Source organism: Diadema antillarum, unplaced genomic scaffold, assembly GCF_040938485.1.
Source record: "Diadema antillarum isolate AM-2024a unplaced genomic scaffold, OU_Dant_1.0 scf00000019, whole genome shotgun sequence".
In the NCBI taxonomy this organism is placed as follows: Eukaryota; Metazoa; Echinodermata; class Echinoidea; order Diadematoida; family Diadematidae; genus Diadema; species Diadema antillarum.
In genome coordinates, this window is record NW_027270908.1 from 1008630 (window position 1) to 1036264 (window position 27635).

The 27635-nt window shown below is 37.0% G+C and overlaps 1 protein-coding gene across 1 annotated transcript; it reads left to right on the forward strand.

The window, feature by feature from the left end:
• The first annotated feature begins 1742 nt into the window (after window positions 1–1742).
• On the forward strand, window positions 1743–21562 carry LOC139728455 (uncharacterized). Its single transcript, XM_071639398.1, has 17 exons — window positions 1743–1883; window positions 4569–4870; window positions 5317–5549; window positions 7065–7223; window positions 7870–7932; window positions 8781–8890; window positions 10307–10414; window positions 12266–12359; window positions 13136–13266; window positions 14155–14241; window positions 14827–14942; window positions 15815–15893; window positions 16758–16847; window positions 18591–18695; window positions 19198–19356; window positions 20806–20867; window positions 21487–21562. Exons 1-17 carry the CDS (start codon window positions 1743–1745, stop codon window positions 21560–21562), a joined length of 2115 nt encoding a protein of 704 aa, XP_071495499.1.
• Window positions 21563–27635: the final 6073 nt, after the last annotated feature.

Below are 27635 nucleotides of genomic sequence, written 5' to 3' on the forward strand. Positions count from 1 at the left end.
AATTGGCACATACATTACCTGTCGCGTAATTTAAATATTAATATGCGTGAAATCATAAATTTTGCTGTAATTCAGAACACAAAGCTAATGACATCATATTTTATGTATTCTATTGTTTTATGAATAATCATGATATCTTATGTATTTCTTTGATTTTCGACCTTTTGTGGGTTTTTTTTTTCGTTTTTTCCACAAAATTCATTACAGAACCTGTTGTAAACATAATTATGCTAAAACTAATTGATTTCAGCCATTGAAAGTCAAAAAATCACATCTTTTTGATAATTAGGTGAGGAAACTCTACTTGCATAGACTTCCTTGTACACAAAATCACGTTTTTGAGCCATTTTCGGTCTGACAAGCATGTATAAAAGGTTGTGCAGCGTCGTAATTTTATGTTCGTTTTTCGCGAAAATGGTGTCATTGATGTGCAAGACTTGAAAGTGAAAAGTCAGCGAGCGGCGCGGTCAAAAAAAAAAATCGCGCGGCAAAATGGTCGCGGGAAATGTCGGGGGGGGGGGGGGGGTGATTCAACCCCCCAACCCCTCCCCCCCCCCCCCCCCCGGCCCTTTTAGGGTTAACGAGAATGGATTCAAGATTTGGAATAAGGGATACACTTGATGATCAAGATGATGATGTATGAATTTGTGTTGAATAGGGATAAATAGCACTAGCTCGTGTGAAAACTGTGAACCTGAACAAATCTAAATCCTTCTGTATAGGCCACATCTGTTTTTTTCCCCATTCATATTCGATATAAATGAAGCTGATTATTATGTTCATTGACGTAAGAGTTAAACGTGGATTGGCGTCTTATCATAAGTAGATTAAGCATTATCATAATATATACCTGCCAAGTCATTTCATTCGTGTATATTTCGAGTACATGCTTTGTATTTCTGTAAACAACACTGTAGCATTATCTTGGGGGAGGGGGAAGCTACCAAAACAAAAGCTATGCAAAAAGCTAAATCGCGTGATCAATTTCTGAGCTTAACCCCATCCCCTCCAACGCCTCCCCCCCCCCCAAAAAAAGGGAGAAAATAATTTTTTTTCCCCTCTCATTTCATTTCATGCTGCAGGTCGATGGATTCCCCCATGCCCCCCCCCCCCCCACACACACACACACACCTTTTGGGAATATGTCATTATGGGTGCTATGAGTCTTCTTCTTTTTTATGTTTGTATTTTTTTACAGACCTCTCCTCCTCCCCCATGAAAAAGTCCAACCCCCTATGCTTGTTTGTTTGTTTGTTTGTTTTTCTTCTTGTTTGTTAATTTTTCTAAAGCAAATCTTTCGAGGTTCACAGAACGTCGATGTTGTGCTGGTATGCCTATCAAAACGCGTTAGATGGCGCTATTTTAGCAGCCAGGGCCAGGGTTTATGAACACACTCGTACACACACGCAGTACACACAAACGCCTGGCGCGGCTATGCACCCAAGTTTAGTGAAACTTCGGCGCAACTGTTCGGCGAACTTTCTACGAAGTACCGTACGCCGCCGCCATATAGCAATTAGCATGCAAGCCATGCGTTACCCGCCGATTTTACTCGAGCGTACCTAACAACGGAGCTCGAGCGACATGGCGATTAGCGAGAATTCGTGTTTGACCTGCATCTACACGATATAAAATCTCAATCACGTCATTCATGTCATGTGATTCCAGTCAGAATGAAGTGCGCATTCTATTAAGTCTTCCGGAGACAACTTTTGTCATTCTTCTTCAAGATTTGATCAATCATGTCAAGTCCTAAACTTGACTCAAAGTCGCACTGCTGCCGCCACCATCATGGAAAGTTGGACGGGACAGTTTCGGCCCTGCGACCTCGCAGTTCCCGATCTGCACTTTCTAGCAGAGTCGTATCTCGGAGACAAAAAACTGTAAGCTTGGAAAGAAAAATTTAACTTGTGTATTGTAAGAGGATCGGTCAGTTCTTTCTTTCTTTCTTTCTTTCTTTCTTTCTTTCTTTCTTTCTTTCTTCTTTTTTCCCTTCTTCTTCTCCTTCGTCTTGCTTCTTTCTAATAACGTGTTAGATATCCACATAAATACATAGTTTTGTACCACTGTAGAATCTATCCCATGTTTAATCATGATATACGCAAGTATTTTAATTGTAAATTAATCGCTACCTTATATTAGTAAGAGGTAAAGACAATTAATTTATTCTTTTTCGTTTTTCTCCTTATCATATTCATATTGGCTTTTTTTCTTCAGGTCTATCGTTCTTATTTCAAGCTTTTTTTTCAATATTTGTATGTTTTTTGTTAAAATTGTTTTTGCACATGATTGTCATATAAAGTCTGGATTATCACTGCACAATTTGGCAGTAGAATATTATCTTTTCCTTGTGTGTGTGTGTGTGTGTGTGTGTGTGTATCATTCGCGAAATTAAAATGCACGGGAAAGTTCTTGTCTACACAATATGCATTGGATACCAGTGGCGTGAAGTCGTGAAAATTTCATGCTGCGAGAAAGGCCGTTGGCTCCAATTCACGAAAATTTTCATGCCGCGAGTATATTGTGTTTTACAGTAGCTATTGTAGTCATTCTTGACAGTTGCACCATAAATCTGTGTTCTCAAGGAATAAAACCTGGGAATCACTGCTGTTTCTGTGAAAATAAAAACGTACATCATTGTGTCGATGGTCGTTAAACTGGCAAGACATTACTCGATATTGTGTTGGTGATCTCTGATCCTTTCATCATGCGGTAAGATAGATTTTTATAATTGTAAGATGAAATAAGTAATAAAGAGAAAATCTGAAGAATACTATGAAATACGTACAAATCATCCGCCATTATACAAATATTCATCTAATTAACATAGAACCCCCTAGTCTGTTCTGGTTTTGTTCACAAAAAAAGTCACCAATTTTGTCTTTGAAATATTTTCCCATGCATGATGTAGATACTTTGTCATACTCGACCTGACCTGCTCAAAAGTTAATCTATTTTTGTGTGATGTTTTCAATGGAAAATCTGTGAAAGTCTTTGTTTTTATTAGGTTGTTTGTTTGTATTATTTTCCCAATATACATAGTTTTGTAATGGCATTAGATAACCCGGTGATTCTGGTTCCCCCAGTAATATAATCCTGTGTTTTTGTTTCTTTTTTTTAAAAAGACCATTAATTTATATGGTGTGTGAATAATTTTGAATGCCGGGGTGGGGATGAATGACAGTTAGCACACAAGATTTAGTGAAGTACAAATGTAGTGTCCAGAATAACTAAGGTGAATTGCATTTAACACGTCAACCAAATCACAACCCCACATTCCAAGAAGTTCCAAGTGGCTGCCTGATTGATGTTAATTTTCACTTTTTTAAAAGGGTTGCTATATTGTGCCAACTTAAGTAGTTGATTACACGGTTATAAAGAGTTAAGACTTCTCTCATCAACACTGGGCCAAGCTGTAATCTGAAATTCTTTGGTAACGGCAATTAAAATCACGTTGTATATGGCAGGCACTTTGGACTCTATGTCAATGAACAAATCATGCGTTGTGTCAACTAAGTCTTAGTGCATAATCAAATGCCACTATAGTGTGTGAAGATATTTATGCATTGCTTCTTCTTTCTGCTGATTGACTTTTCCTAAGGTCGATTTTTCCAAGTACCTACCTTTCAAAAACTATGTTTGCATAACGCCAGTCCAAAGTGCTGCATGTTAATATGTGATTGTTGTCTATGTGTTCATGTATGACTGTAAACATAGACCAAGGATGATGTGCAGTTTGCACGTTAAGTTCTTTGCTTCCCTGCACAAACTTCAAAATGTGTTGCTGATCAGAATATTATTTGTAGTGCTAACTACTCTAGATATTGTATTAAGCGAAAAATAATTTGGAAAATAAACTGTCAGAGTTCTGAAAGGTCCATTAAGGGATTGAATTTAATGGAGAGTTATTGCAAATCAGCACAATAAGTAATTTCTAAGTGAAAAATATAACAAAATTCTCTAATGTCCTCAGTGTGGCATGTACAGTTGTTCATGAATGTGCAAGGGAAGTCATTGCTAACAAGTCACAAGTTTTGATTCCAAACTGAATTCAGGGGAAATAAGTCTACTGATGAAGGTTGTATGGTTGCATTAAAAAAAAGATCAATGATACATAACCCTCTTTAACAATTTCCTACATAAATTTGATATATAAGTATAGGGTTTACTGATGATTTACAAATTTTATGAGAAAAGATCTAACACAAGTTTATCTTTTGGTTATTACTCATGGAGAAGACGTATGACATTGTGAGATTTATGGTCATTTACATGTATTTCCTGTGACATTGTAGTATTGATATGATGCAACTGAAAGACACTGAAATCAGTTTGAAAAAAAAAAAAAATTATGTTCATCTTTATAAGTTATTTGTTTGTTTGATTTGTTGTTGTTGTTTTTTTTTTGCTGTGCAAAAAGAGTAATTTAAATCTCAAATTTGGAAATATCTGTATGCACATGCAAATGATATCTAAAAAGGAAGAAAGAAAGAAGTGAATGCTGCCAACAATGAGTAACAACACTGCAGGTGATGCATTGCAATCTTCCTCTTCATCTCAAACACTAGAAAAGCAGTAAGACCAAGTCTTCCAGTGGCAGGAAGCGGCTTGCATCGTCACCAGAGGGCAGCAGTCATTCCCTGTCTGCTCAAGGGAGGCTCCTCAAGGATCTCATCTCCTCCAGTGAGACCTCGCCCCGCAGAGATGCCACCTCCCCGACCCATCTGAACTTTGGCCGCATCAGCCTGGCGGATGAGAGAGGGGATGCGGGCGACGCCCTGTTCATCAGACGCAAGTCCCCACGCCAGGATGTGTCCAAACCAACTTTCGCTAGGTCAGCCGCCAGGCCCAAGACAGCATCTCCAAACAGGTGAATGAACCTTTAGCTTTTTCTGGTTCTTTTTCTTTTTTAGTCCATCAACTTCATTTCATCATAATTAACAGACTTATTTGGTATTTCACACTTATATGATTATGTCCACTAGTAGATCCTTGGACAAAATGTTTGTCCCACTTCGTCCTCCATGACCCAATGGTACGCATCAAACCTGGCTGTGCTTTGGTAAAAGTTAGAGCAGGGTCGTCTTGGAGACCTACTGATCAGTGTTCACATTGAAATGGCTTTCCTGGTATATGAAATTAATCATTTCTTCCAGAACACACAAAAAAGTAATTTCCTTGTGGAGTACCTCATTGAAGTAAACAATTTGTGTCTTGTAATAAAAATTATATGTTTAAATGATTGATAATGAGAAAAAAACACAAGTAATTGCATTTAAAAATGGTAAATATGATTTGTTTGTTTCTTCATTGGAGGTCTCCCAATCGGAGTTTAAGCCCACAGAGCCGCAGGGCAAAGAGTTCCATGGCATCCCCTACAATCATAGTGAGTCCACCCCAGCAACACACAGATGTCAATCGCAGGCGATCTATCCTGGACCGTTCCACTTCGGATGACAGGAGGGAGAGTCATGCTTGGTCCATGACGGAGGTGCTGGATGACGATACATGTTCTTCAGATATGAGAGATGAGGAGTTTGAGACACCAGGTGAGAAATCTTCACCCTGGTGTTGTATCATGTGAGGTCAGGGTAGAGAAAATGGGGGGGGGGGGGGGGGTGGGGGAGGAGGGGAGGAGGAGGAGACAAACAGATATGATAAGAGACATTGAGAAAAAATGCAAAGGGAAATAGCGAGATAGGGGTGTGAAAAACACACACATACAGATAGATAGCATAAGGAGAAAAGAAGAAAAAGAAGAGAGAGAGGGTGCAGATATACACTTTACAAAACATTTTTGGAAAAAGCAGAAATCTGAAGAATATTAACTCTGTTGTTACCATTTCCAGCCCATGTGTATAGAATGTAGATGCCATTTTGAGTTGATGGAGCAGTGAAGATTAACATTTTATATCATGATGTGCATTCTGCCATTCCAGCCTTGTCTTGCCCTTTTTTTAGTTGCATCCATGTGTTAAGTCAAATCAGGTTTGTTTAGATTGAAATGCAGTCATTGCCTAGTATTGAAGATTGTCTCATATCTTCACATGTATCATATACTGAGTTTGTTTATACAGATGAAATACAGACAGTGCCTGCTGTAAAAGTGGATATTTTCGTGTGAGTAATCTTTTGCACTCGACCAGGTAAGATGAGTTTGGGATGTTCTTAATTCTTCAGAATCAAGACATAAACTACTGGAACATGCGTGTATGGCAAGCAAAAATATAAGTGTGCTTTAATTTTTGTGCGAGTTTCTGATTGCGCAAAAATATCAACACTGCAAAGATATCCACTTTTACAGTATGTTATCAAGTATTGATACTTTTATATGAGGTGAGAGTATTCTTATCATATTGAATGGCTATGAACGGGATACCAGGGAGTAGTGGCCCTAACGAGTGCAATATTCCCTGGTATTCCATGAATTTAAGCCATCCAATATGATTATCATCATCTATAATAAAAGTATAAGCTGCCCAAAAGTACCGCACTTCTACCCATCTTTGAAGATGACTCGGCACTGAAGGAGTAGCCTCTACCCAACTATCTGCATATGAAGCAAGCAACTGGCAAGATGTTTGAACGCTTGTAAATTGTAACAAGATTTCACCCAATAGTAGCAAGCGTTCGTACACTCAGCACGCGCTCGCGCAATAGACGAGACAAAATATGCTGTATTATAGAACGGCCAGTAATAACGGTAGCCTACGGGGAATTAATACATTGGCCTATGCATTTCGTTCATTATGCTCTCATATTGAACGGTAAAAATCGAGAGGACGCAATACACATTTTTAATGTGCTGCTAAAACGTCCTTTATAGATGATAATACTGTATACCTGCACTGAGATGACACAAAAGGAACCAATATTGGCTTCCATTACATTTTCTACTGGAACGCAGAAATATATAATTTTAGAATATAATAGCTGAATTGTGTGATAGTGAAATCTGTACACAGAATGCAATTTTTCTCAGAATATGCCAACCTCCCAACAACAACAACAAACACAAACAAGAAGCCTGTAGGGCATCACTCTCAATATTGTATGTTTCCCAGAGAGTTTAGCAACTACATCCATCTCCAAGGAAAAGGAGGAGGAACAGGAGGAGGAGGAGGAGAGGCGTGTCTTAAAGGATCCAATCAGAGACATGATGGCCACTCCTCCTGACGAGGAGGACGGCTACGACACGGACCTGGCTGAAGAGTTTCCTCCAAGTAAGTGTGAAAAAATTTATGAGTCCATATACTCTAAATATACCATATACCATATACTCCATATACTCCATATACTCCATATACTCCATATACTCCATATACTCCATATACTCCATATACTCCATATACTCCATATACTCCATATACTCTAGATTGGCATCATCATAAGAAAACTTGATATGAACACATGACGCTGATATGCACATGATGCATGATGGGAAAAAGCTTGATCCCAATGGCAGTCGTGTCTGGGGTGGAGGTGGGGAAACTAAGCAACCCCAACTAGGATTATGGTAGCCTCTTTTGTGTGAACAACATTGAAGTTTCCTTGTGTCTGAAAAATTCTGTCTCTTGTATTTTCTATGATTGTCACAATGCACAGAACCACATAACACTGTTACGGTGAACTTGTCTACTTGTGTTACATGAAAGTTTAGGGAAAACCCACTGAAAATACTCTGAGGGATGGAAAGTTTTGTAGAATATCAATTGAAGTATTAATCACATACCAAAGGTTTCTCCTTTTACATTAACTGAATGTCCATAATAACACGTGGCTGGTTGCAGCTAAGTGCAGGGGCTTATAAAGAGTCGTCATAGATAACTTCTGAAGAAATGTTATTCTTGTTTTCTCACACCAATTCAGAACCAAGAATTCCCCGTGATGCATCAGGAAGACAAGTGTACATCCAGAAGTGTCGGGAAGAAGGTAAGTTACTGTATTTTCCTATGTCTAGTGACTAAAACATATGGTTGCTATTTCAGGATATGTGTTCACATCAGAACACAACGGTGAACTTTGTGTATCATTGGAAGTATAAGGATGCAATGAGCTGTACACATCAAACATTTGGAGATAATGTATCAACCTTTAAATGTGTGTCACACTGCATAGATACTGACAAGGAAATGGTATATATATATAATATATATGTAGCAGCTGGGTAAAGTTTGATGCATCAGGTACTGAACTCTCTATTCTCACAGTCTGGTAGTTTTACATGCATACATGGAGTAAGTACTGAATATGCCATTTATTTTGTGAGTATAGTATCGTAAGACAAGTTTGCAGGTGGTTAATTTGCAATTGAGAACCAATGAAGACTAAACAATTTTCCACCTTGAAGACAATATGAAGCACATTTGTGTCAGGTTAGGCAATAGTTTGTTGATTTGTTCAGTTTGCGAAAGTTGGTCAATTCACAAAATTTGTGAAAAAAACAAAACAAAAATATACCCATGTGTTCAGTGCTAAGTTCCAGTTAAGTGTGATTTCAGTAAAGCCAATGATTTGGAAAGATAAATCTTGCAGCTTCCACTGCCCATGAACTAGTAATATCCTCAGTTGTGTTGCTATACTGTTTATAACTAAGCTAGTTTTAAATAAGAAATATGAGGAGGCAAGTGTTATGTTGTTTTGTAAATTTTACTTCCATATGTAGTGTTGAAAGTGAAAAGTGAATATAATTGACCTATAAAGTGTGTGTGCAACACTCTTAATCTGCTGCAAAAGTCTTATATGGACTCTAAATTTTCCACCCTTCTGCCACCATAAAGGAATTGACCCAGCCACATATGTTCTGAGGCACCTGACTGACCCCGCCTTTCAGCTTCGTCACCGCTACCTCAACCTCCAGAATGTGCTCCCGTTGACAATAGCAATGAAGGTGGATTTCTGTGTGGGAGTGTTTGAATAATCGTGTGTGTGTGTCTGTGCGCTTTTGTGTGCATACGTTTAAGATTTATACATTTTAAATTAGCCACGGTTGCAATGGCAAAACATTACAAAGTTTAAGTTTGCAAAGTTTAAGTTTGCAAAGTTTCGCCAGTGTGACCACGAACTTCCAGTAAAACTTTACACATAATTTCCCACTTAAACTAGGAAAATTTCCTGGACCCCGCCAATCCTCTCTGTGTTTGTGCAGACGGCATGCTTGCAACTGAAACTTGGCAAAGTTTGTCAAGTGAACAGTCTGTCACCTGTTTGGGAGTGTTGCCTCCAAAGCATGCTCTTAATCATTGGCTGTCAGACAGCGTGCTCTATCTTCTTTATGGCACATGCTCACCATTGACCCTAACTTTGAGATATATAAAACATTGAAAAGTTTGGCTGCTAGTGCGGACAGACGAGCAAACTTCACGAAGACGTCTCAAGGTTGAACTTTGCGATGTTTTGCCAGTGTTGCCCCAGCTACCAAGTAGAGTTGTAGGGTTTGTTGCCATTCATTTTCAATCAACTTGATATTACAACCCTCCTATCCTTATGGATTATGGCATGCCTGAGCTTGGTGTTGATGTTGGTATTAATGCTTGGTTGTTACTGTTATTGTTTTTAACCTTTTCCTTGTCTCAAGTTTTTTGCTCACTTTTCAGTTTGCAGTGTGCAAAGGTTTTTGTATTTATGTATTTTTGTTTTTTTGGGGGCAATATCTTCAAATTCTGTTTTTTAACCCTTTAGAGTCCTGAAAACTTTCTTTTTTGATACCCTTTCTTTCAAGTTGCAGAATGTTCCGTTCTTTGATTCTTTATCCCCACCATTCATAATGACAATATTTGCTGTACCCCCACAGCTTTCTGCCTGCCTTTCCATGCAGGTCTGAGAGTCATTCATTTTGCGAACCTTCCCATTTTTAGCCATTCATTCTCCAATCCAAGCTTTAAACTATTTCATTCTTTAGAGCTTTCATAGTGACTCTTCAAATTCTGTTTTTGTCTTTTCATCACTCCATTTTCGGAGCATTTTTCTTGACTTTTCCATTGTTAGAACCTCTTCGTTGATATTTTCTGTCTTGGAACCTACATTGTATATGATCCAAATATCTTGGACCATCCATTTTTTAAATTTTAGTTCTCAAGCCCTTTCAACTTTTCATTTCTTGAAAACCCTTGTGTTCACTCCTTTAACTTCTTTATGAAAAAAAAAAATCAGTTTTAAAGCTTTGAAACTCTTATTTTTGTAGAAGCAATTTAAGCCTTCCATTTTGTAAGAGCTTTGTTTTTTCTTCACCCAACCATTCTCACAGCTCTGAAGTTATGATTAAGCTAAGGTGATCAGTGCTCATCATTCTCCATATCTCATATAGAGTAACTCGATGATTGAGACACTGGACATGTCGGACAACCATCTGGAGGAGGAGAGCGGGGTTGCCATAGCGAAGATGCTGGAAGATAACATCAACATCACCAAAGTGGTGAGTGAGCTACACAGCTGGGCCCCGTTTTATCAAAAGATAAAATTGATTTTAAATTTCCTTACCACACAGGCTGCCATAGACTTACAGTTGAAATCAACTATACATTGTATAATCAATTTTAACTCTTCATAAAACAGGGCCCTGGTCAATCATGTGCAGTTCTCAAATCCATCGGATCCTCAGTGGGCAGATTAACCCCCAACATCTATGATAAAGCAATTCCCATACGGTTACCATGTGGCGTGTGTCTTCTTCCCGTAAGCAATGAGTTAATTGATGGCAACAGTCACAACTTGTCTGCCTTAGTTTGAAAGTTGGGAACCAGTGTATGGACAGTGTAGAAGGGTGATACAGCCAGATGTAAAATCTACACTGTTTCATGTCACAACTTTATCACACCAGGGCCCCATTTCATGAAACGTTGATATGATAGCAACTTTTGCTGGAATGGCAATTGTCGTGGTAGCAACAAGAATCCAGCTTCCCGATTAGCTGTTGCTATGGGAAGTTGCCATTCCAGAAAGAGTTGTTATCTTAACATCTTTTATGAAATGGGACCCAGGTTTTGACCCTGGTGTCTCAATCTTAGGACCTTTCTATAAGTGTCTTCATCCACAAATATCATTGTTTATGTTATTAAGTGTTTATCTCTCTCTGTTACGAATGCTTTTCATGAGAAATTAACAGAATGGAAGAAAAATCAAATTCGCCCTGAAGATTAATCCAAATGCAAAAGGAGAAAGAAAATAGAGTATTCTTGTTAACTCAGGCCAACGCTTAGCTAAAAACTCAGTCAATTTCAGCTATTGCTGCTTAACTAAAAAGTCAGTCAATTCCAGCTATTGCTGCTTTTTACCTGTTACGATATCAAATGTTTTGTCCAGATGTATGTAAATTATCAAGAAAGGGTTCAGGGTAGTGACCTGGAGGTAACAAAACATTTTTCCAGTTAGAGTCATATTATGGTCTCATATTTGTTTGTTGTTGTTGTTGTTTGTTTGTTTGTTTTTGCTTTGTTTATTGGCTGACGTTGTCAGAAGCAAAAGAAGTCAATTTGCGGTCAGCATGGATTGAATAATGCCAAGAGTGTCAACCCAGGGACTAAAGTACAGGGATGGGTGGAGGGATAGATATATACCAGCAATTGTAAGCATCTAACTATGAGGGTACTTGCACGTAACTTGTGTATGCAACGGATGTCTCTGTTCACTCACTCTTGTGGTTCGTCCAATGGGGTGTGCCTGATTTGAGACCAGCAAAGTGCTACATTTTTCCCTGAAACTACATGAAAAGTGCTATTAAATTTGGCTCAGATTCGTTTGTTGTTGTTGTTGCTTTCATTGAATGTTTTATCCCCCAACATTGTCCGTGGAGATTTTGAAGTTGTGTGCCAGCTTTATTTTGAACCAAAATGTATTTTATGATTATTGGAGGATTGAGATGAAGGTAGAAGCAATGATAATAATGATAGCAGTAGTGAACACTTCTCTAGTACAACAATCCATCAAATAGATGCTCACAATCCCTTAAATAGAAAATGAAGGAAAAGGACAGAAAAGATATACAAAACAAAATAGGAATCACCCAAAAGTGTCAAACCATCAAATTCAGAGCTAGAGAGGCAAGAGTTATGCAGTAACTAGATACTGAACTTGTCCGTTCAGACTATGAAAGACACAAAAAAAAGTGTAATGATATAAGCATGTGACATGAACATTGCCACTATGATACACAAACTGATACTCTGTATATTTAGCAGTCCTAATTCTTTAAGAATATCTGTGAGAAACTTTCATGCACACCATTTACTTCTATTACTTTTTGAAATACATTGTTAAATGCATGCAGGATTTGTCCCAAAACCTGATCAGGGCAAAAGGGATCACAGCCTTCTCAAATATGCTGGAGACAAACTACACGCTCAAGACCCTGTGTCTTCAATGTGAGTATGTTTTTATATGTGTCACATCATTTGTTGTGTCAGAGAATTTTTTTTTTCTCTTTTTTCCCTGAGAAGAACACATTCCCTAAACTTGTTACTGACATATATGTTAAAGGTAGTATCATTCCCCCAGCTTTCTGAAAGAGGAAAGTCAAGTGCTCTTTTATCATGTTAGCAAAGTGAAAATATGTTGCATTTTCTGTATATCATTGTAATATACATGACTTCACAAAGTGTTGTAGTTTTTTGAATCAGCAATGGCATCACAGAAACAGTAAAAACTGATAACTTTTCAACGGACTGTCCGATTTCCCTCAAACTTAGCTGATGTGTTCTTCTAATATTGCTGCATTCACTCAAATCATATGTGAATTTGGGTTTCATTCTCCTATAACATAGCTTCTTTCTCTTCACACTAATTGAAGTCCCTACTTTCTGAAAGAGGAAAGTCAAGTGCTCTTTCATTACGTTAGCAAAGTGAAAATATGTTGCATGTTCTTTATATCATTGTAATATGCATAACTTCACAAAGTGTTGTAGTCTTTTGATTTAGAGATGGCAGCACAGAAAATGTCAAAATTGATAACTTTTCAACGGACTGTCTGATTTTCCTCAAACTTGGCTGATGTGTCTTCCTAATATTGCTGCATTCACTCAATCCATTTGTGTATTTCGGTTTCATTATCCTCTAGCATAACTTCTTTCTCTCTCCACACCAATTGAAGTCCCTGTAGCATGAGTAAAAACATCACATGGTTTGATTTGTGTCTCTGCAGCCAATCATCTGACAGACAAGGACGCCATCCCCCTCGCAGAGGCTCTGAAGAACAATGCCACGCTGACCGAGCTGGACCTCAGCCACAATGACCTGGGAGAGCTGGCCGGGGTCTACTTGGGAGCTGGCCTGGTGGGTTTGGTCCAACTCTCTCTAGTAAATTACAGCTGATTGGTCTTAAAGGGCTGGTATAATTTCGTTTTGAGATGGGGCTTCAGGTTTCCAGTGTGTTTTGATGATGATTTTTTTTTAGATAATTAAAAAGCTCTTATGAACTATGAAAGAGCATAATCCAATTCTAAGAGGAATGCAAAGTCTATTTGATGCATCTTGGTTTTGAAATGGCTGAGCTATCCAAAACAAAGTTATCCTAAATAAAAGGTAGGACCTACATTTTATTAGGATTGAAGTGATGATGATGATGATGATAATTATGATGATGATGATGATAACAATGATGATAATGTTGACAGTGACGATGATGATGATGTTGACATGGACTGATGTTCCCATAGTAACCCATGATAGCCTCACAACCTTTAAGTCTTTCGATTATGGTCTGACTGTGCCCTATTTTCTATTGTTGCAGTATCTGCAGATGGCTGCTAATTATTTGCCTGTTGGTTCATCAATTCGTTTTGCTGCATGTTGCCCATGCATTCTTTCACCTGTGATGTATTTTCTTTTTTTTCCTCGACAGAGGTACTTTATTCATTCATTTCCAAAGCTTTACATCGAGCGATTTCTTTTTTTAAACAATGAATGGGCACATACTCAAAAAGTACAGATTCTTCATTGGTTACTATTAAAGTAAATGATTTCATCATGTTTGATACAATCTCAGAAACATTATCTAACAGTATTTCATTTCTAAAACTAATCCATATTTTTCACCTGTGATGTAGAATCTTTGAAACTTGTTGGTTTAGTTAAGATTTAACGTAGTTTGACTGACACCATGAAATGAGAGACATGATATCAACGAAAAATTGTAATTTTTGTTTGGCTCCTTCAACTAAGACGGTGAATGATGGACTCATGTACTTGGACCTCAAGTGGAATGCTGTAAGAAACAAGGGAATTGCTGCAATTTCAAATGCTCTAAAGGTCAGTGAACCCTCTAGCTTCTTTATTAGTCAAATTTTATTAATATTATTAATCAAAATTAGATTGGAACTATGTTCAACAGTTATTGATAATTCCACCATCTTTGTAACAATACTGCAGAGTCCACCCCTACATTTTTTGTCAAGAGATACATGTAGGCACTACATTTTTGTTAGTTTTGATATAAGGTTAATCATTTGTCCCTCCTGAATTCCTGGCAATTTGTTTCGTCCTGTAGCAACACTATCTGAAATCTGTATAAGGCGAGTTTGAATGTGTGTGTGTGTGTATAACACTTCGCAACAGTGAATTCCCACTCATCTGCAAAGACTTTTTTTGATTGATCAGTTGATATCTTTTTTTTTTTTTTTATAAAACCTATTTAAGGTAAGGCCTCTTGGAACTTAGTATGTAAGCATTAAGTGCTAAAATAATGTCAAGACAGAGTTATAGTAAGAAAATCTCCCATTTCGGAAGTGTAGGCAGAAAGCAATGGGGATTCTCACTTTTGCTTTGAGAATCATTTACAAAATGACTATTGACCACCTGAAGGAAAGGAAATGACCCCTTGACCTTTTATTGCAGGTGAATTCAAGCCTGGAGGTCCTTGACCTTTCTCACAATGGTGTGTCAGTCCCAGGATGCATTGCACTCATGAGAGCCCTCAAGATCAACATGGGTCTACGAATTCTGGACTTGAGGTATGGGATATGATATAAAAATCATTTTGTTTGCTTGTCTGATTGTTTGGTTACTAGTATATCTCTTGCCTTGCATGACATGTGTGATGCAAAAACAATGGTTAAAGCATTGATTCTCAATAAATTCACATTTACGTCAAGGGAATAGCATCTGTTCTGTAAGAATATGTGGGGTTTGGGGGTCGGGGATTTTCAGAAATTTCCAGAAAGTAAGTAAGAAGAGCTTTCTTTTTCGTGACAGGAATGCAACATTTATTATTCTTCAGGTGTATTTGTGTTTAAAAGTCCCAGGTGTTTTACCATGATATGAGCGGTGAACGTGATAAGTAGTAAAGAGGAAAGTTATTCGTTGCCAACAGGATAGGATCCGATTTTGTACGGAATACTATTGGAAGCAAGTTTCTTCAATGCATGATTAGATACCAAGTATTAGAAGAATTTATATGAGTTTGACAGAAGTTGCTGCTATCCACAGCTGTGAATATGTGCTCAAGGGTGATGTGGAAAGAGTCTTTTCCATTTCGAGAAAGAGTTGTATTGCATTTATTTTCACATTTCATGTCATAATTTCATAATTTCAGTGCGCATAGAAGTTTCACCACAGGTAGAGTTGGAGAATATGTAGAGTACAAGTTACAGAATTTTACGTACAAAATTATCTCTGAGTTATGTGCTCCATCACCCTCACGTTTAACATTCTGAAATCTCCACATGCTTTTTATGGGGTCCATCTTGTTCTCCAGGGAAAGTGGGTTAAAAAAAGAAATTAATCATATAATGCATAAGTTATGAATTTCCGTGACGATTAGTCCCTTCCGTCTGTGAATGCTGGATGTCATTATTTGTTTGTTTGTTTTTTTGGTCAAAAACAGTTACAACCACGTCAACAGTGTTGGAGCACAGAAACTTTCCATTGGAGTGAAGAAGAATACACGCTTAGAAGGACTGCTGGTAAGACACACACTTCCTCTCATAGGCTTTTACAATGTATAAATTAAAAGTGTATGTTCTCAGATTTTTTTATTTAATTTTTTTTTTTTTACAGGGTATCTATATTTTGAAGAAATGTTCTCGGCTTTGTGAGCTTGCAAAATTCTTTAAAAAAATAACAAAAAGCGACAGACATGAAAGAGTAAAAGGTTTATTTTTGTTTTGAAAGACAAAAGAACAAATCAAGCGAGTACTGCAGAAGCCCTACATTCCCTAAACTTTGACAGTAATTATTTGTGTGTGCATGTGTGTGTACTTACTAGTAATCTTTGTCTTGCTTTGTTAGCTTCTTTTTTTTTTTTAGTCGTAGTGCTAATTACTTGAAGTCATACAAATCTGTGTAGTTAGATAGCTTTAGGTAGGATCTCCCCAAATAAGTCATCATTACCAAAATTAAGCTAGTGCTGTCCTGCCAGTACACCTGTTTGTTTCTTATAGCAGTATTATCTCGTCACTCAGTTTGATGTTTTCTAGATTCCCTTCAGGTGAAGCAATCAGCCTTATACAATCTGTACCTGAATTCTTGCTGTAGGTGGCCTGTTTTGCAAGACTGAGACAAATGGCACCAATGATGATGATGATGATGATGATGATGATGATAATAATAATAATAATAATAATAATGATGATGATGATGATAGTAACAGTAGTAGTAGTAGTAGTAGTAGTAGTAATAATAATAATAATAATATTAATATGAATGATAATAATACAGGGTACTCGTAACGCACCAATTCCACATGACTAACGTGCTCAAGGCACAGAAATCATTGGACATTATGTCTGCGTTTTCCAAATGAGAAATTGTGTTTCTGTTTCACACAGCTGACTTCTAATCCCATCGGAGATGATGGCATGGTGGCGTTGTGCAAGGCCATGAAGCTTAATCCCACGCTGATACTTGTGTCAATACAGGTGAGTAGGCATCTTAGCATACATTGTACCTGTTTTCAGAATACATGTATCACCATTTTTTATCTCAATGGGCATATTAATGAACATGAGTATGGCATGGTGTCTTCAGCCAAGACTCTTCCTATTTTGTATTTTTTAAAAATGCATTCTTTCAATTTAATTAAACAGTTTTTGTAAATTTTTCTCTCAGCATATTCTGTTGTTTTTTGGAAGATGAGCTTCTCAAATATAATGCATCATTTTTCTGCTCAGTCGTTACAATTTTTTTGTTTTCCCTGCTACCAGCCAATGCTCTTTATGTTTGATTAAGATTAATACTTCTGCTTCCAAGAAGTATGATTAATGCCCATTTACAGTGACGGCATAAAGTAAACACAGTGAAGGAAATAGTCAAGGCACTTCATTAAACGTGATTTCGTTAGAATGTCATCAGGGTTTTCAAGGCGTTCATCATCAATTCTTTATCGGATGAAAGTTATTTCTCAGAATCCTTTTGCTACCATTACGTGATGTGAGGATAGGGAAAGGATTCTGAGAATAACATTACATTGTGTAATGGTCATAGGGAGAGGATTTTGAAAAATAATTCTGATTTCATGGAATCCTTTCACTACCATTAAATGGTGTAAGGGTAGGGAAAGGATTCTGAGAATAACATTACACGGTGTAATGGTCTTAGGAAAAGGATTCTGAGAAATAATCCTTTGGCTACCATAAAATGGTGTATGAGATGGTGGTGGATTCTGAGAACATTAGACTGTGTTTTGATAATAGATCATTAGAAATTCGTGAGATAAGAATAGGAACAAGAAATCAGAAAGATTTATTCAAGATGTTCCAACCAAACAGTTTTACAAACTTTTGTGTACACATTGTCTGGATAGTGACAAATGTATATATTGGGAAAAGATATTTGACTCATCATTTGATTGGATGAATATATTCAAAAGAAACTTATGTTATTGTAAAGAAAACAAATTGAAAGAATTTAATTTTAAGATTTTGTATAATCTACTACCAGTAAAAAAGAATTTGTACAGATGGCAAATCAAAAGAGATGGAAAATGTGAGCATTGCGGTGTAGATGAAGATAATCTACATGCATTTATTGAATGCAGATTGAATACGATTTTCTTTTCGTATCTAAATGTTATAATCAAACTTAGATACGATGTTGATTTTGAGATAACAGGAATGCATCTGTTAAAAGCCCATAAGGAGACTGAACTAGATTTAATTTTGACAAATGCCTTTTGGTGTATTTATAAATATATACTGTTATGAAATAAAACTGGAAAAGCATATCGTGAGACTAATTTGCAATATTTGTTTGAAAGAGAAATTTGTGAAAGAATTAAGGAAGATTTGAATAGTAAGAAAGCACATCATAATTTACCAAAAGCAAATGATGTATATTGTGTAAATAGTTTGTGACTCTTTTTTATCTCAAGAATATCTTTCGAAGTTCAGTGTACTTTCTTTTTCCACTTTTTGTAATGTGAGATAATGTTTTGAACTATGGAAGCAATAAATACCCTGTTGGGGTAAAAAAAAACAAAAACACAAAACAAAACAAAAAAACATTACACTGTGTAATGGTAGGGAAAGGATTCTGAGAAATAATTCTGATTTCTCGGAATCCTTTGGCTACCATGAGATGGTGTAAGGGTGGGGAAAGGATTCTGAGAAAAATAGCAATATGATTATTAATTGTGCTTCTGTGGATCTTTCATTTGTTTTCAGAACATTCCGATGCCGCTCATCGTTCATCAGAAAATCCGAGATGTGCAGGAAATGAAAGATATTCACGTACTCAAGTTGGACGTGGATGGGCATAAACGAAACACAGTAAGTTCTATCAGAATAAAGGCACCCAATACGTGCAAGCTTGCTTTATTAACTATCTATTTTAAAAAAAAAAGACATGGAAAAAAATAGTCACCTCACAGAATCAAAGATCAGATGCATGAAGAAGATAAAGACAAGATAGTGTTTGTATATGGCGTTGATCCAAGACATATATTCTCTCTATTTGTCAGATGGCATTTTGATGATCCAAATTGCCCTACCTACAGTCAGTGGAGGATTCTTTTCTTATTCTTTCCTCATGTGAAAATCACACCTATTTGTTTGTTTGTTTGTTTTTTTTCATTGCAGCCAAAATCCCTCAAAGTTTTGTTGAAAATTATTTTGAAACTTGGACTTTCAAGATATGTACCAGCATCTGCATTGACTTGTCTTTACTCATAACAAATCACTCAGCGCATTGCAACTCAGGCTAACTCTTTCTGCTTTTCCCTGATTTTCGTCTCCCCACCCCTCCTGCCCCCCCCCCCCATCTCAACCACAGCCACCGAGTCATGTGGTGGCGCTGGTCGACAAGTTCATCTGCGACAACCAGTCGCGGATACTGAACCACTGCCTTGCCCAGGACGTGGATCACACGGGAACGCTGGATGTCGGCCAAGTACAGAAAGTCCTGTGGGAATCAGGTCTTGATGTTACTAAGGTATGGAACGGTTGCACCAATTTATTTCCAACTACTGTGAGGTAAGAAATCTTTGTGGCATTAAATTTTTGTCAATTGGGTCAACAGCCTTTTTTTCGCTGCATGAAATTTTTGCGAGTTGCCATGAGCTGGCACTCAATGCATATAGTGTAGACAAGAACTTTTGTGTACATTTTAATTTTGGAAATCTTGGCTGTCGCGAAATTTGCGAAATTAAAATGCATGCAAACATTTCTGGTTTTTACAATATCCCCAATGTGGTTTCCTTGTTGCAAGATCATCCACTAGAGTTTGTAATACTTCATTTTAACATTCAAATGCAATTATCATGCAAGGTATTAATACTCATGGTGAAGCAAAAGGATACTTTTATTTTGTTCCCCCCTCCCAATGACCATGTTTCTTTTCAAATTATTTGTGTGTGTGAAACATTGACAGATTTGCTGGTTTGACAGTATACAGTAACAATTATCATGACTGTTGCCATACAGAGAGGTGGGGGAGGAGGTTTGGATGTGTTAAAATTTCCCAATAGATGAATTCATGCATTTGAACCCGTGCCACCTGACGTGCACAAGATAAATCTACCTCACATGATCTGTCAACTTTCTATCTTGTACTCAGTTATGAATTGGAAATGGGGAGAATTATGGGTATACAGTGCCATAACAGGGCTTGAACTTGGGACCTCTTCTTGTAAGAGTGCAGTGCACCTTCCACTATACCATGACACCGACAACCATTATACACCCAAGAAGACAAATTTGGGAATTGTAAATTCCCAAATTGTAAATGTGTTGTATATGAATGAACTATGTACAGGATCAGTCATTTCCTCAGAGAATCCGTGCACAGCAATGGACAAATATATGAATATATACATTTATGTGTGTATATATTTACATTTATAAATATATAGATATATATTTATTCATACATATGGGCCATGACGCGAGAAAAGGGCCCTTAGCACCGCTGCGCGCAAACGCCAGAAAACCGCGCAGAAGTTTGACAAAGCAATACAGCCAGTACGCGCAAAAAAGATCAACCGGCTATAACTACGCGCACACGCATAGACGTATCAAAAAGTGACAGAATTTGGGCAACACATGCTTTTTTGAATGTCGTAATGGGGTCATTTAGGATTGGAATTTCAGAAAAAGATTTGCATATCTAAATGCGTCAGAGTTTCTTCTACAATGTGGAGGTAAAACCTCATTTTTGGTATTTAATGCCCTAAGGGCCCTTTTCTCGCGTCACGGCCCATATATATGTAAATATACGACATATAAACCAGGATCAAAGGAAAAAGAGAAGCAATGTGTTTAAAGGGGGAGAGGGATATTTACACTGAATGGTTATTAATATAGTATGGGTATTTTGCAGTATGAATTATTTGATATTCTTATTGGTGGTTGTATTCCATTTGATATAATTTTTCTGTATCAGGAGCAACTGGATACGGCTCTGCAGCAGACAAAGTTGATCCGACATAGGAATATACCTTACAGGTAATTATGAATTGTTGTGAACCTATGACCCTCTGCCCAAGAGAAACCCAAACAATACTGCCACTTAAGTGTTACATATAACATGTTTATATCTTTAACTTTCAGGCATAGTAGCATCCATGCTTGTGTGTGTGTGTGTGTGGGGGGGGGGGGGACATAATATTGCACAACATTGTACTGGTACATCGGTGTATACTGTGGTTATATGTGATGACAAACATAGGGCTGTGGTGGACATGTTTGTTTTTGTGTGTGCATGGATGCACTTTATAATGGGGGGGGGGGGGATAGTGTGCAATCTTAATTTATTTGTGGGTACCTTGATTTTTGGTCAGAATGCTGTGCAGTTGCAGAATTGCTTTATTGATACCGTCTTACCACTGTCATACATGGAGATGAAAAATTCTTGGAATTGTTTGCTCAAATTTGGCGTTCGTTTACATTTCAACCTAATGCCGCCATAAACAATTACAGATATACCGGTGATGTTTTTGGAAAAATGTTAATTGTCATTGATTGGAGGAAGCACTTGCAGAAAGTATTTGTTTTGTTTGTCTCAACTCTCACTGTGTCAGCGAACCTCCCAAAATGTGATGTTTTGAAATGTGCAACCTTGCAGGCCCATGCTGGACGGACTCTCGGCATTGATGATGAGGACCAGTTGGAAAGCACCATCACTCAGTCACGTGACCTGAAGCATGCGTCCTCGTCACAGTCGGAAATCTTTGCTTTTGCTGCATGGAGGAGTTGACAAACTCCGGTTGAGCAGGTTGGCTTGAGAGTCCCTGCATCCACTGAGAGAACGTCCACCTCTTACATTGTAATTCAAGATGGGAAATCTACCATGATGGTTTATTTTCAAAGAGTGGTAACAGATTTTTGCAATAGTATTGCAATCTTACAAGAGCAGACAATAATATCCAACCTAGTTTTGTTCATAATTGGCATTTGATTATACAATATCAATATGATATTCAAACTGCATGTTTGTTTGAATATCATATTGAACAACGCATAGTTACAGATATGAGAAATGAACGCAATACCAAATATTTGCTGTCCTGTCATCATCAATTTTTACTTTCAACGCTTCATCTAACTCCCAGACACCTTTATGGAAAAGAGCCCAACTTACAAGGTAGATGGTATGTCACAATGGTGTATCAAATATTATAATGCAATTCATTGCTGTACCAACAATCTAAGAAAAAAAATGAACAACCCAAGAGAAATGTGCTAATGAGATTTTATTTGATATTTTTTTATAATGTATCAAATGTACAGTTTAACAATTATTTAGCATAATTTTCATTAATATTTCCATTCTTTTGTGGGGGGGGGGGTAGATTGAAAACTTATCCTTTAAAAAAAAATTATTGTTTCGTTGATGAACAGCCAGTGAAGTGAGATAATTATTGATATTTGTCGTTGTTGCAAATTAGTAGTGCTTCGTCCCTTTTTCTTTTCTTTTTTTGTTGTTGTTTTGACGTGTGCTGGTTGATGTTCATTTAATTTCTGCAGATGTAAAATATGATCCTTTGTTGGATGACAAATCCTAAATGAAGCATTGGTTTTCAAATTGCAGGCCTGTGATTTCTTATTTCTTTTCATTGGTACACCATGCAGGATTGTGAATATTTATTGGTGACATTGGTGACGTTCCAGAAAATATTGCTAGCATTATCTGTGAATCTCGCCAACTCCCAAAACATTCCATGATTGAGGCGGGGAAAAAAAAACAACAAATGACAACACTTCAATATCTTGCCAATTGAAGATGCCAAACAGATATTTACTATTTGTCTAAACAACATACATACTTTTTCAACCATCATATCAGATCCAGAGAGGAAAGAAATTGCTTTTTATTTCTGCCTTCCATTATTACTAAATAGCAGCTGTGTTGTCATCTTCTTGCTGTTAATACAATTGTATATGAATATGAAATCTTCTGTGTGTATTTATGTTCAACCAAGCTACAGCTAACATTGGTTGATAAAAGACACCTCTCCATGTATATGTGCACAGAGATGCCAACTTTTGCATTTTTTGTAGGCCTACCAGTTTTGCTTTGTTGTTTGTTTGCTTTTTTCAAAAATTTGTAGGCCTATCAGTTTGTTTGTTTGTTTTTTGCCAAAAATACTGCAGGTTTTATGGAAAATACTATTTTCGCATATTGTGTGACTACACACATCCATCGCAGGAAAGGTAAAAAATATTGTTTATCCATCAAAAATATGCTTTTTTGGCCCTTAGAATTCTACAATGCTGTTGGCATCCCTGCCTGTATACAGTCCAGTTTAGCTAGACATGTACACAATCACAGGTTCTGAGAAACCCAAGTCTTTGAGGAGTTTGTGTTGTGTAACTATTTCATAGAAACAATATCAAAGACACTAATGGAAAATAAACAGCAGAAAGTTACAAGACTTTAAAGGGACTGTACAGTACTGGTTGAGGTAGGGATTCATGTTTTGAACATTCCCAAGTGAGATAATGAAAAGCCTCTTATGAAATATGAAAGAGCATGTAATTTTAAGAAGGAATCAACGTTTATTTGATGAAAATTGGTTTTATTCTTAATGCTGTATCCTTTTGTAAAATGTCAGATGTTTAATGAATTGGTTAAATAAACTTGAAACTTGAAACTTGAAACTTCAAATGGCTGAGATATCCAAAAAAGTGCTAATAATAAAAGGCGACATGCCACAACTTTATTAGGATCTCTTTGTTTCACTTTGTTTTTGGATATCTCAGCCATTTCAAAACCGAGTTTCATCGAATAAACTTTTAATACCCCTTAGAACTGCATACCCTTTGACGTCTCATAGAGTGGTTTTTGAATATCTCGCAAAACATTAAAAGCTAAATCTTCACCTTGACCAGAACTGTACACACCCTTTAAGAAATGTTAAAGCTGGTATGAAGATTGATGCTACTGACTACCTTATTATGAATTTACAACTAGGCTGTGAAACATGTCTGGAGCGACCAAGGAGCAGTATGTTAGTGATTGTCATACTCGTGGCTACAACTCTTCTACTGATAACTTTCCATTGGACATTTTCTTGCATCTAATCGGCAACATTAAGATCATTGAAGTGTTTTCACATTCTGTACGACTTCACCAGAATTTTCGCTGCTCTCAAAATTCCTCTCTTTGTAGGATATGTTTTAAGTTTCTTTGAAAGTTGTATAAAGGTCACAACTGAATCTCTTGTGACTCCTCCTCTACTGAAGTTGAAAACCAACTCGAATGTAAATGTTGCTTTTTTTTAATGCTGTATAATCTACCACCCTAAGTCCATTTAGGTTGTTACATGGGTATTTGGTTACAAGGGGAAGCTACTAGAAGGCTATGATTTTTAAAGTGATTTGAAGGTAGGGATTTCATCATGGAAATTGTGTGACTTATTCCACATTTCTGAAATATGTGAACTTTCTCTGGAAAGCTATATGTACTAATTTTTTCGTCTTTCATTGAAATGTGCTTTCTTTTGGAAGTGCTCCATACGAATGTCTGCCTGTAGGGGTGGCTATCTTTAATGCTTTCAGTGTGTATACAGGCAAAGAATGTTGAATTTTGTGGATCGATGCACCGTGCAGATTCAGCAAGTCATATACCAACTCATTCTCTGCCAGTGCTACCAAGTTACTATGGCAACATTCCACTCACATCCAATCAGCTGTCATTACTTGGATAAAGATTTAGGACTACTTGACTTGAAGTGTAAAAAAAAAGAAATCATTCATAGCAAAGTATCTCTATGGCAGATGATGCATTTCTACTTCTACTTCTAATCCGTTGAGGATGGGCTGATTTTGCTATTATACGCATTTCCCATAGACACTTGCTCGAGTGTACTCGGGACTCGTCTTTACCGGGTTAAAAAAATGTTTTTGGAGCATTGCAGCTGAGCCATTACTAAGCTTCAGCTCATTTGATAGAGCATGGTGTATTCTTGCTCGAGAATAACATATTCTGTAATGTTCACTTAATTTCCAGCAGTATCAACCTGGGCTAATGTGCAATATATTATTATCATCATCATAGCTGATCATTTCCTTGCCCAATTACACTCACTGTGGTCTAACATCAGATCAGTATTTTGTATCAGATCCATTTTGTCATAAGAATGAAAATGAATATGAAAAGATATAAAATGTACTTTCATTGACAGCTTCATGAAATGGCGATTAGAATAGAGCAATAACTTCCAATTATCCTCGTTGGAGAAGATAAGGGTACATGTAGTAGGTGTGGTGTGATTTGGGATCTCATCTTAGCCATTTTTTATTTCATTTATTGTTTTTCTTCTTCTTTTTTTTTTGCCATGTTGGAGTGGTTGCTGCCATAAAGAACCCGATCTCTTACTTTAACAGTAGAGCTCGGGAGACGCTGGACATGTTTTTATACCGGTACTTCAGGGATGAGGAGTTTTATCACGTAGTTCTTTCATATTATACTTTTATTTGACAGAAAGACATTGATTCCAAAGACTATAAATACATGAATTTGATGTGTTCTTCCCACAAGCTGCTGGTGTTGGAATAATAAAGTAATTTTGCCATCACATTGGACATGACTTAATATTATGTGTGTTTACACTGAATATTTTTATGTCGTTTTCTTAATTTTGTGTGCATGTTCACAATTCTTTGTAAATGTGGGGAGATGCATTAACCAAGTACTTTGTAAAAGTATGCAAACACACTTACACACATGTGATAAACAAATTGTACTGAATAGTATGCCAAATATCACATTTTTATTGATAAACCAAGTTGTTGTCCCATTCTCGCATTAGTTTGAAGCATTGGCAAGTACTATGTCGAGTGACCTTGTTTTCATCCATGTTTGAATATCTGTACTTTTCTTTTTGAAGTATTTTTGTTTGTGTTTTTTGCTGAAAAAAAACAACAACTGGAGAGGTGGAATGTTGGTTCGTATACTTGGAAATCAAAGAGTGCTGTTCACATTATTCAGTCAGTACTATTTGGGTGTGGTCATAACTTTTATGACAATTAATTTATTTGCTGGTGTGCAGTTACATTGTGTGAACAGATACCATTATTGGCTCCTTGACAGAATGGTAGATATAAATTGTATTGAGGAAGTTTATACCTCTTAAAAGAAAAAAGAAACGTACTAGCAAATAATTTGATTTACTGAACGCTAATTGACTAATGTGTTAAGTCTTTCCGATTAACTAGTTGAGATGATGTGTATATTCCTTTTTGCTGTCACAGTGCAGTGCAGGTAAGGAAGTCTGTATTGTGTGAATCGCGTTGTGCGAAGCGTGCTGTGCAATACATAGCCATTTTGTATTTCTGAACATTGTAGATAGTTTTTAAATGGTCTGTGGTACAAAAGGGACACTAATAAAATATTTTCTTCTCTTGAATATGTTGTCTGTTGTCAGTCTTTAACAATATATTCTTAAAAATGATTTCAGTATATACATTTAAGTATCTTTTTTACATTCTTTCTTACTGTGAGGGTTTATTAGTACATTTTGTAGTAAAACCTTGAGCTTATCGTATGATATTTGTGATTGAAAGCCGAATAAATAATAATAATAATAATAATAATAATAATAATAATAATAATTGTCTGAGGTATGGCATGATCTTGAGGGGTTGTTATGACATTTGCTTGAGACAAAAGTTATAATGATCCCTCTTTTGTTTGCCGAAAATTAAATCCCCTTTAACATCACTTCAGCTCTTTGTTGTTGCTGTTGTAGTAGTAGTTGTTGTTGTTGTTTGTTTGTTTGTTTGTTTGTTTTGTTCAGTGTGTAATTTAGTGTCTCATTCGTTTGTTTCTTGTCCGCATTGTGCAGTGGAGCAAAGGGGGAGGGGGTAGAAAAAAAAAAGAGAGGAGAAATGTTTGCATATTATTGGAGGTGATGTGTGATATCTTCCCGCCACTTTCTATTCAATTCTCAAAGTTTGCGACTCCTCACGTATACATGTACAAATGCATGTCTATGCAGGTACATGTACTGTTACGTGTACTTTGTTTCCCTTTGCATTCGACCATTAGAAGAGCTTGGGATCAAAATGCATCTAGTTCCTCGAACCTTTTTCTGAGTCTTTAGCAATAGTGGGGACAGTGAACAGATGAAAATATCCTGCATTCGGTATGGTAGAGATTTAGTACATACAGTGTACTGATTTTACTGTATCTCCAGCTAATTGTGTCAAGTTTATATGAATTAATATGGAGACAATCATGGCACGGTACACTACATTTTTTTTTTCAAAAAATTTCTTTTTTCCATGATCAGTGCAATCTTTCATTCATCTTCTGTATAAGAATTCGAAAGATTGAATTTCTGGAAGATGCGACTGTGTTGCATGATTCACATAGCCTTGATTTCTTTATTGTTATTTTTGAAGCGGTCTTTTTCTTTTTTCTTTTTTATTCCCCTGTACAGTAGTTGATCAAAACAGTGATCTCTATAGCAACTGCACTCGGAGCATTTTTGTTTGTATGAGGACTTCAGAAATTGAATGAAAGTATGACAGCCATTCGCTGACTCCGTACTTCTTGCTGCAAACGTCGATAGCGTCGATGTGCAAGGTTCAAATACCATGAACGCATGGACAGGAAGAAAGCCGAAAGATTCAGCCCAATATCGGTAGTACAGTTCCTCTCGACTGGATCGCACCGTCTGTTTACGTGACGAGCGAAACGCGGTATATGTAAGACGCGGGAATAACGCAGCAGGCGTGGCCGACGCGGGCTTGGGATGCGGGACAGTC

Excerpts from the sequence above, each read along its gene's own strand:
- LOC139728455 (XM_071639398.1), top strand. The coding sequence starts at position 1,743 with ATGTCAAGTCCTAAACTTGACTCAAAGTCGCACTGCTGCCGCCACCAT. Across the intron at positions 1,884-4,568 it reads TATCTCGGAGACAAAAAACT|AAAAGCAGTAAGACCAAGTC; the intron begins GTAAGCTTGGAA and ends CTCAAACACTAG. Across the intron at positions 7,933-8,780 it reads CCAGAAGTGTCGGGAAGAAG|GAATTGACCCAGCCACATAT; the intron begins GTAAGTTACTGT and ends GCCACCATAAAG.